Here is a 9,320-nt window from a genome sequence, read left to right as displayed (position 1 = left end):
TGAATTTATAAATGGATGGGTCGCTTGGTTCAACCAAACGACTCGGATTGGTCGGATCAGATAACGTAATAAATAAATAATATATATAATTAAAATTATAAATCAATTATACATCACTTATAAATTGGAATTGTTTTTTTCAACCATAACCTAATAAGTCCTACGGATTCATCATCACCATGTTTCGATTTGATTACAAACAATATCCGCATCAAACTATTAGTATTTCAAAGTTATTTTTTTAGGTAGAAAGAAAAAAATTAATGCATTATGAAAATAATGGAATTTAAGATTCGAAGTTTTTTAAAAATATTTTTTTTTTACTTTTTTTTTCTTTAAATAAAAAACTAGGTTACTCCGGATCCCAGTTGAACCATCAGGTCTCGGGTTTACTCCAGTTCTTTTTGAGTTATTGAAGATCAATAAACTCAACATGACCTAAACTGGAGACTTAGCCGATTTCTAGTCCGGTTTGAATTTGACGGAGTGGGGAATCGAACCTCAAACCTATCAAGCAGATGTTCAACGCCTTACCACTCGGACCAATCCTCATGCTCCATTGGAAGTAGATGAGCTATTAGGTATAGAGCCGTCTACGGGTTTGATGGGTGTCCAGGATAATAGTAAAGAATGGGCTCCCACTTTGAAGCAAACAATAGTTTCACTTGAGCAAGTAAAAAAGGTATGGTCCTTCATTTACTCTAAAGGTAATCTCTAATCTTATCGGATCACAATAAGCCCATATGGATAACCATCCCATCACTAAGGATTTATCACAACTTGTTCGACATTACTTCTTTTTTCTTTACATTCGCCCTCAAAACTAGGGATCGCAATGGCATCTGGATTCTGGACAGGGGTTTGTGGATAACAAAGGATAAATTTTACACATAATTGAATTTTAAAAGGTCTAGTATGATAACACAACAAAATCTATATCACTTCAAAACAAAAAAAAACAAAAAAAACTTTAATAAATCTGATATTGAAGAAGTTACTGTATTTTAATAAACCTTAAAAAATTCTTATGTTAATAAAATGCAGAATTTCAGGAATTATAATATTCGATTTTTTAGTTTTAATTTTACCCAAGAAAACCCATGAGTTCGATCGGCCATCACTCTTCTCGTAACAAGTTTAATTTCAACATGCAAAAATTCAATACTAGATTGATTCATTTAATGATAGCCTCGTTTATAATGCCTCTATATATACGAGTTACAATTGGCCTTCATTTTGTGCAAGACAAGCTCTAAAATCTTCTTGAAGTGTTTCAATGGAGTTTCATTATGTCGTGCTTCTTTTTGTAACCTCAGTAAGTAATATTACGAAAAGCAGTTTCTTTATGCAAGTTTAGTTTTGGTTTACAGACACCTAACTAACTTATATTAGTATCTCTCTTTGCAGCTAACACTCACCATAATAACTAGTGCCATTCTACCACAAGAGCTCTACTGGCAATCTATGTTGCCTACAACTCCCATGCCTAATGCTCTTCGTCATCTATTGCCTTCCGGTGCATATCCTACCTCTGAATCATCATGGCTAAAATGTCTATTGTGTTACTAATATAAAAAGGGCGGCCCCCGGTGCATTACGCATCCCTGCTAAGCGAGGGCCCGGGGAGGGTCCCACCACAAGGGTGTACTGGGGCAAGCCTTCCCTTGCCAATTTTTTGGCAAGAGGCCGCTCCTAAAACTCGAACCCGTGACCTTCGGTCACACGACAACAACGTTTTACCGTTGCGCCAAGGCTCGCCCTCTATTGTGTTACTAATATAATTAGGAAAAAAAAAAAAACTTAGCAAAATATCAAAAATGAAGTTTGCCACATAAAAGTTAATCACAGAACAAAATATCTAAAATATTTACTATGTTATTAACACAGTTACAAACTGGTGGCCAGAATGCACGAAAATGCTCTAGTTTATCCATAGACTTGTTTGGAATGTCTGATGTGTCAATCAAATAATGTTTAAGCCAATCCATTCAAATTTTTCGTTAGGTAGAGTTAAAATTGATCTTGCTTGGAAAAGCTATTTTATTGGTAAGATTTTATCATTTTGTAATTTTAGGAGTAAATTTGCACTTCTCCAAAAACAATAGGGACGAATTTGGACCTTATCCCATTGATCTATGAAAAAACTGAAAAACCCTTATTTTGAGCAAAAATAAATGATTAGAGATTTGATATGTTGAAATAAAAAAATGAGGGCTCAATCCACCAAAATTGGAATGATTAGGGGCTGATGATGGTTTTTGCCTTTATCAAACATTATAATTTCAAGCTGATAATTTTCCACTTCTAGTATTTTGCAAGAAAGCAGTGAATTCATAATTAAAATCTAAAAACTTCCCCAACCTACCAGTTTGGGAGCATGCTCTAATAATTCTACAAACTTTAAGAAAGATTTGCAACTAATCTTATGCTTACCTTGACTCACAGGGCAGAAAAGCAGTACCAAGGATACGAGCAAACAAGCCAACGGCATGAGTTTCAAAGATAATGCCATGGTCATAGATATTGGTGGCATAGACATAGATATAGGAGATGGAGTATCTGTGGATGTCCCAGCAATTTTGGGGAGCTTAAACCCATTTTCATACAAGTATGGTCCCTCTAAGTATGAACTCAGACACAACAAAAACACAACACTTTTCTTCCTAAGTAAGGACTTGCACCCTGGCACATATATGAACCTCAATTTGGTCAGAATTTCAGTTGAAGGTAAGTTTTTACCTCGCCGAGTTGCTGACATGATCCCCTTCTCATCAACCAACTTCTCACAAATTCTACACAAATTTTCTATCAAGCCTAATTCAACGATGTCTAAGATAATGAAGAAGACAATAAAAGAATGTGAGGAGGAGCCGACGTTAGAGGGTGAGGAGAAGTACTGTGCTACATCATTGGAAGGGATGGTAGATTTTATTACTTCAAAGCTTGGAAAGAAGAACATTCAAGCTTTATCAACAGATCGTATAGAGCAGCAACGATTTAGCATCAAGCAGGATGTGAGAATGGTAGGAGTTAAGATGGTGGCTTGTCATCCAGAGATTTATGCTTACCCTGTTTTCTACTGCCATAAAATGCATAATGCTAAGGCTTATGTGGTTCCGTTGGTTGGGACCGACGGAATGAAAGTTAAGGCTGTTGTTGTTTGCCATGCTGATACATCTAAATGGAATCCAAGGCATCTAGCTTTTCAAGTTCTTAAGGTTAAGCCCGGGACTGTTCCTATTTGTCACTTTCTAACAGCAAACCATATCTTATTTGTTGCAGATTAGATGCTGAAGTTTCAAAACTACATTTCTAAAGAGCTACAATAAAATTAAAGCTGAAGTTCCTAAGAATTTATAGACACGAGTTTCACAGTATGCGTGATACTAAATGTTTTTCCTTCATTGTACTGCCTATGTTATTTCAATAAAAAAACAGAAGCCTATTGACTATTGTTGCCCATTCATTGGACCTTCAGTGCATATGGTTTTCAAGAACATCTATACAGAAGTTGTAGCCTATAGATTTAGTAATATATCACAGAATGGCTAATAATCTCGTAAATCTGAGATAATAATTAAAAGTAATGGCAACGAAAAGTTAACGAACGGAGCACTTACAAGTTAGAAGTCCAATATATTAAATTTCCCCTCAGAGGCTCAGACTGAAACTGTGCCCTGCCAAGATATAACTTATTGATCTCTACAAGTGCATACCGCAATGAGAAACGAAGTTAAAATATATTTCATTCATCATATGGACCAACCAGTATACATTATACAACCACTCAAGGGGAAATAGTGGCATTACAGACACCCAACCTCGTGTAAAAGCAACCAAAACCAATTAGCAGCAGTCAATAGCTTATATACTCTAACTTGGAAACCGTATTTGGGAGTTTTTCACTTTCAACACAATAAATTGCAAGCTATTAACAGCATAGCATTAGAAACCCAAATGGATACATTTAACATATATAGATTATAATACCACATAGATCTTGCAAGAACAAACCAATGAGATATTGGGCTGCTTTTAACTCGAGTCAGAAAGGCTACTGACTTGATATAGCAGTCATCATATGCAATGAACACATGTCTTTCAATTCAACCACGCACCACAAAGAGCAGTAATTCTCCGCAACTAGGTGTACTTGCAGTCAATTGATGTCAAACTTACCGTCACAGAGAAATTTGAGTCATTACATCCAATGCCAGCAAAAATTCATGCTTTCGTCAGCTACCATATGAAGAAACCAAAACGTTATGCTCTTTCAAACGCCTCTGAAATTGAGATAAGCGATTCTGCAGTTGCAAAATTCCAGCAGATTTCTGCGAAAGAATGGCATTCAACTTGAAGATATAACCATCCAACAGATTGCCTGGTTTGTCAGCTTCAACTAGCAAGTTCATCTCCTACATTAATACTATATAAGGTTACCAAAACTAGCAGCCGCAGAAAAATATAATTAAATAGAGAAGAGATTGCCTCTAACCTCCCTCACGATGTCTATAGTCTCCTCAACTTGCTTACGGTGGGCAGACACAAGATCTTCTTCTTCCTAAATAAATCATAGCAACATATTACTGCCACCTGAATAATCCTATTACCAAAACTAATAAGAATGAGTTTGAAAAAAGTGATTACCTTCAGCAGGGCATTAAGATCATCGTCTGAATGGGAATCATTTTCTTTAAAGTGTGAAACATCTATGGATCTTACTACAGCATCTTTTCTTTTCTTACCGTCCAAAGCTGAAATTTCATAGTTTTCTACTGTCTTGTTATTCATCCAGGATGGTTTTTGTTCAGAACTTCGGTTGGCATAATCAAAAGCATCCTCAACGATGCCATTTTGACCACTCATCTGATTTCTGTATTGATCTGAATAAACAGATCCAGCAAAATTTCCTTCTGCCCTACCTCTTCCAATGCGATCAGCAATAAAGGCTGGAGATGGTTCTTTTTCAATCTGTTTTGCCCACCCAAAACTGTTCTTGTCCGGAACATCATTTATGTTATCATCAAACGATGCTTCGTTAGGTAAAACTGAAGACGAAAGCAACACAGTTGAGTCTCTAAGGTTGGAAAAACTCAGTGAATCTCGTTTAGAGTTGTTCCCCTTAGAAAGACTCTTCACCCTGGAATATGAATATCGATCAGAAACTAATTGAATTAATGTTTAGATTCACACTCCTACTTTTCTTTGAAAAAACTCATACCTGTCTGCATATCTTAGCGTATTTAGAGTATGTTCACATGATCCTGAGCTCGGTGAAATGCAGGATATCATAACAGTGCGAGAGTCTCCAACAAACGAATCTCTAAGAACTTCAGTCAGTTTACTCCCTCTGAAGGGAATGTGGCCCTGATCACTATCGAGAGCTCTAATGCACTCCTTCAGAGCCAGTAAGCTCTTATTAATTTCAGCACCTTCCATTCTGTGTAATAGCAAAAGCAATTAATTGTTTCTGTTAAAGCTAAAAGATTTCAAGCATCAGCATAGACAAGTAAAATCCACATACTAAGAATTTAATCAATGGGGAGCAATAATCGCTCCCAAACTTTTCACTTGCAATGTGCAATGTGCAATGCTGATGAGGGAGCACTATAAGATGGTTTTAGAAAAAGAATATAGCTTAAATGAACCCCACCTTGTTTGTTTATCGTTGTCAGTAGTATCTGCACCACGCTCACTTCCAGCCAGATCTATGAACGAAAGCTTTCCTACTACTCGGGGAGGCTTTGATTCAGAACCATCAACTGATCTTTTGATGCTTAGCTGAAGTATAGCATGTGACCGGGAGGATTCCTCATTTGCGCCAGTTGTACCAGTGCTTCTAGTTGCATTTCCTTTCTCAATTAATTCGCTGATAACCTCAACATCTGACACTCTGTACTCCTGCAAACCCACAATGCAAACTTGCTGTTTCCCATCCTCCCTCATGCATAGCTTTCTGCAAAAATAGAACTTCATTTAGATTAATGACCACAATATTTAGCTAAGATAACAAAAAAAAAATCAGCTTAAGTCACTCACTTCCGATCATTGAGAAGGTCAAAAAGCTTCCCTCCATATATCTCAAAAAAACTGACAAACAATTGAAAACCTTGATTTCTGTATGTGTGGTTCATTAGTCTTAATATATCATGAGATGCTTTGAGGGGCAGTGGTTGCATGGTATAAGTCTTTCCACTCCCTGCACGGGGAATAGGGTAAACCAATGATTATTGACATAATGTAATAAGTCCATACTAAAATACTATTGACATCCAGACTGAGTCACTTGCCTGTTTGCCCATAGGCAAAGCAGGTTGCTTTTGTCTTATTGAAAATTAGAGGAACAATAGGCTCCACAGTCTCAGAGTACACCTATATGAAATGAATCTGGTTAAAACAAATGAATGGCATTACTATTACGGATCAAGTCTCATTGAATACTCACTTCATCATTTGAAACACCTTCAGGTAGCACCGTATCGAAAACAAATTCATGTTTCTCAACATATTCTGTTAGGTCCACCTGCAGAAGGTCATAGTTCAGATATTTGAAAGATGGGTAGAGTAGAATGAGGATGCAGCTGATTAATTGCTGTCATCTTTATCAGCATAACTTTAGATTAGAAAGTCCTAATATCGTAATTTATGATTTGATAGTCAAAATGTCACCTACCAAACTGATTCAGGATTTAAGGTAGAAAAACACCTTTTAGTCATATACAATGAAACATAGCTATCATTTTGATTTTCTGTGCACGGAATTTTATATTTTTCAAGCAAGGAATTGGGAAAACATTGGAATTCTTTCTGTAATAAATAGTAAGATTCATTTACCAGGCACTCACTTTGAGTTTGGTTTCATACACCGTCAGAAAATTAGAATTTGGATCTATGCTAATGATATCTTGCTCTTTCTTCACTATTTCCTTTTTGTTTAATGGTCTCTTGCGCACCTACGTAAAAATCACACTGGCATTTCATCAATTACGAAGGACAAAAGGAAAGAGCTTATATTATAATAGAAATATTAAAATAAAACCAGATTCAACATTTAAAAGAGGCAAGAGAGAGAGAGACTATACCACAACTTTAATCTTAGCAACATTGCAGGCCCTGTCTTTGTCCCCTGGGAAACTTTTTAGAAGATTATTCTCAGTCAAACCTCGGGCTATGTTGGTCGGCTTGTTCGCTGAAAGATAAGGATCGGTCTCAATATCTAAACCTTTTCTGCGAACAGATTGATTACGCATATACCCCTACATGTGAAGGATAAAGGACTGCAATTTGAGATCTTAAAGGTAGTATAACCAACAAAATAATATGGAAACAATCTTTAATTTGAGTAGCATTTCAATTTTCTGTTCAAGACTAGAGTACCCATATCAAAGTACAGTGAATTAAAAAGAATTTTACAAACCATTTGTCCATGTTCAAGTTCACCTGAGAATTGATTAGTTTCAATGAGCTATGAAAAGGTTATAGAGATGGCAGTAACATTAAATTCTAATAATTATAGCTAGCTAATGTACTTCACATCGGGAATTTCCTCAATTGGAATGTAATTTCCAAAACAAGCCATGATAAATTAATGCAGCTCAATTTAAAGAAATATATTTGTACCTCTGGTAATAGCTCAGTATCAAAAGAATGAAGATCGAGCAAACCAGGACTGAGCACACTCGATGACACATAATCTTCTCCGAGCTTCCGTAGACTCGACGATCGTGAAGAAATCTGTGGTGTCGACGCGTCCAATGATGACTGCATACTCCGGTTCATCCTCGAACCGTATCCGAATTCCTGCAAAAAAAAACCCGGCAAAATGAAAGGTTGATTCCACGTTTAGGAAAACCGGAAAACTGCAACTATGAGTACGAAATAACATCATCTGCTCACCTGAGAAGACAATTGGGACCATCTGCCATTATCAAAGAAGTTATCAGAATACTGACGCTGGTGGTGCACCTTCGAATTGGATCTCGACACTTGCCTCCCTACCGTATTCATCTCCGAAGCAAAATCTTTCTCTTCGTAACAATTCAATTCAATTTCAATCTCTATATGTTAATCCAAAACAATAAAAGAACATACCGCCGGCGGTACAGTGATCAAGCTGTAGATAGAAAAAAACAAAAGAAAGAGATATGGAGAGATCAATTTTATGTATCCTTCTTGAGAGACAACTATAATGGCGAAGCTTAACCAGAGGTAGTTAAGCTTGAGTATATTCAGAGAAGCGCGTGTTTTCACCGTAGCAGCAGAGAATGGTTGGCGAGTGACGGTGGCGGGTTCCAGCATCCAGGCTTTGTGTTTTGAATGAGTGAAGAAGATGGGCAACGTTTGGCTCCCTCCTTTTTTACCTTAGACGATTCAAAAAATGTAAAGGGTAAACCACGCGCAAAGGTAAAAGGATATTGTCACGCGCGCATGGGTCGTTGGTCACCTTTGGCGTATTGACTTGGTAAAATAAAAGTTCGTTAAATTATAGTCTGTTCACTTAATTTTATCTTTAATATTATAATTATTCAACTTTCAAAATTTGATATAAAAATCATTGGAGTTTACTTTTTTATTATCATTAAATTCAAATTTAATATAAATGATATTTTAATATAAATTTTATCTTTAATTTTTTTTAACTTTTTTCTGTTAAACTTAGGTGTTATTTAGGTATTATTTAATTATTAGAAGAAGAAAAAATTACTATTTACAAGAAAAAATTTAAAAAATAGTGATTTGAAAAATTAAAATATGTAGTTATATTAAAAAAAACTAGTTTTTAACCCCGCGCGCGAATATATATATATATAAAATTTTCATTATCTTATTTATCTTATTTATTATTGAAAATAAATAAATAAATCAAGCATATTTATATGTTAATTTTGTTAATTAAATTTTATTTTACATGAGTTCCAATTGATGTATCATGTACAATATTTAACAATTTAAAATAAAAATATTAAATTTTAAAATTAATTCTAAGAACAAAATATTATTGCAAGACAATAGTTGACTGCGCACAATGATATAAATTGCTATTCACAGTACTTGACAAAATAAATATCTGGTAAAAAAATAAAGAAAAGTAAAATATATGCAATTTAAAATATTAAGTATTAGCAATTAGTAATGAATTTAAATTTATAAATTATGTTTTTTATAGTTTTCAGTTTGAAACTTGTCATACACCTTTTAAATGAATAATCTCTTAACTAAAACTTTTTGCAATGTTTTGATTAGAAAAAAAATTTGTAAAAAAATAAAAATTATTATATTAAAACATGCACTTTAAGCATAATAGAATAGAATAGAATAGC

The 9,320-nt window shown here is 35.0% G+C and overlaps 2 protein-coding genes across 2 annotated transcripts; one reads left to right on the top strand and one right to left on the bottom strand.

Annotated features, from left to right (window-relative positions):
• The first annotated feature begins 1,276 nt into the window (after nucleotides 1-1,276).
• LOC136202242 (BURP domain protein RD22-like) lies at nucleotides 1,277-3,287 on the top strand. Its single transcript, XM_065992746.1, has 3 exons — nucleotides 1,277-1,315; nucleotides 1,408-1,516; nucleotides 2,446-3,287. The coding sequence occupies exons 1-3, from the start codon at nucleotides 1,277-1,279 to the stop codon at nucleotides 3,285-3,287; spliced, it is 990 nt and encodes a 329-aa protein (XP_065848818.1).
• A 434-nt stretch (nucleotides 3,288-3,721) lies between these two features.
• Nucleotides 3,722-8,280, bottom strand: LOC136203061 (kinesin-like protein KIN-13B). Its single transcript, XM_065994106.1, has 12 exons — nucleotides 7,897-8,280; nucleotides 7,621-7,800; nucleotides 7,083-7,256; nucleotides 6,846-6,953; nucleotides 6,446-6,523; nucleotides 6,287-6,372; nucleotides 6,040-6,195; nucleotides 5,654-5,956; nucleotides 5,222-5,440; nucleotides 4,648-5,140; nucleotides 4,496-4,561; nucleotides 3,722-4,415 (listed from the first exon to the last, which is right to left on the bottom strand). Exons 1-12 carry the CDS (start codon nucleotides 8,005-8,007, stop codon nucleotides 4,236-4,238), a joined length of 2,154 nt encoding a protein of 717 aa, XP_065850178.1. The 5' UTR covers nucleotides 8,008-8,280; the 3' UTR covers nucleotides 3,722-4,235.
• Between the last annotated feature and the right edge of the window lie 1,040 nt (nucleotides 8,281-9,320).

The sequence above is a fragment of the Euphorbia lathyris genome, chromosome 8 (assembly GCF_963576675.1).
Source record: "Euphorbia lathyris chromosome 8, ddEupLath1.1, whole genome shotgun sequence".
Taxonomy (NCBI): domain Eukaryota; kingdom Viridiplantae; phylum Streptophyta; class Magnoliopsida; order Malpighiales; family Euphorbiaceae; genus Euphorbia; species Euphorbia lathyris.
This window is presented reverse-complemented; position numbering and strand designations above follow the sequence as displayed.

Bases quoted from the DNA above. Each gene is read 5' to 3' on its own strand.
- LOC136202242 (XM_065992746.1), top strand. From the start codon at position 1,277: ATGGAGTTTCATTATGTCGTGCTTCTTTTTGTAACCTCA. The intron at 1,316-1,407 runs GTAAGTAATATT...CTCTCTTTGCAG, and splicing joins TGCTTCTTTTTGTAACCTCA to CTAACACTCACCATAATAAC. The intron at 1,517-2,445 runs GTGCATATCCTA...CTTGACTCACAG, and splicing joins TCGTCATCTATTGCCTTCCG to GGCAGAAAAGCAGTACCAAG.
- LOC136203061 (XM_065994106.1), bottom strand. From the start codon at position 8,007: ATGAATACGGTAGGGAGGCAAGTGTCGAGATCCAATTCGAAGGTGCAC. The intron at 5,141-5,221 runs GTATGAGTTTTT...TTCATATTCCAG, and splicing joins ACGCTAAGATATGCAGACAG to GGTGAAGAGTCTTTCTAAGG. The intron at 4,416-4,495 runs GTTAGAGGCAAT...GTATTAATGTAG, and splicing joins CTATAGACATCGTGAGGGAG to GAGATGAACTTGCTAGTTGA.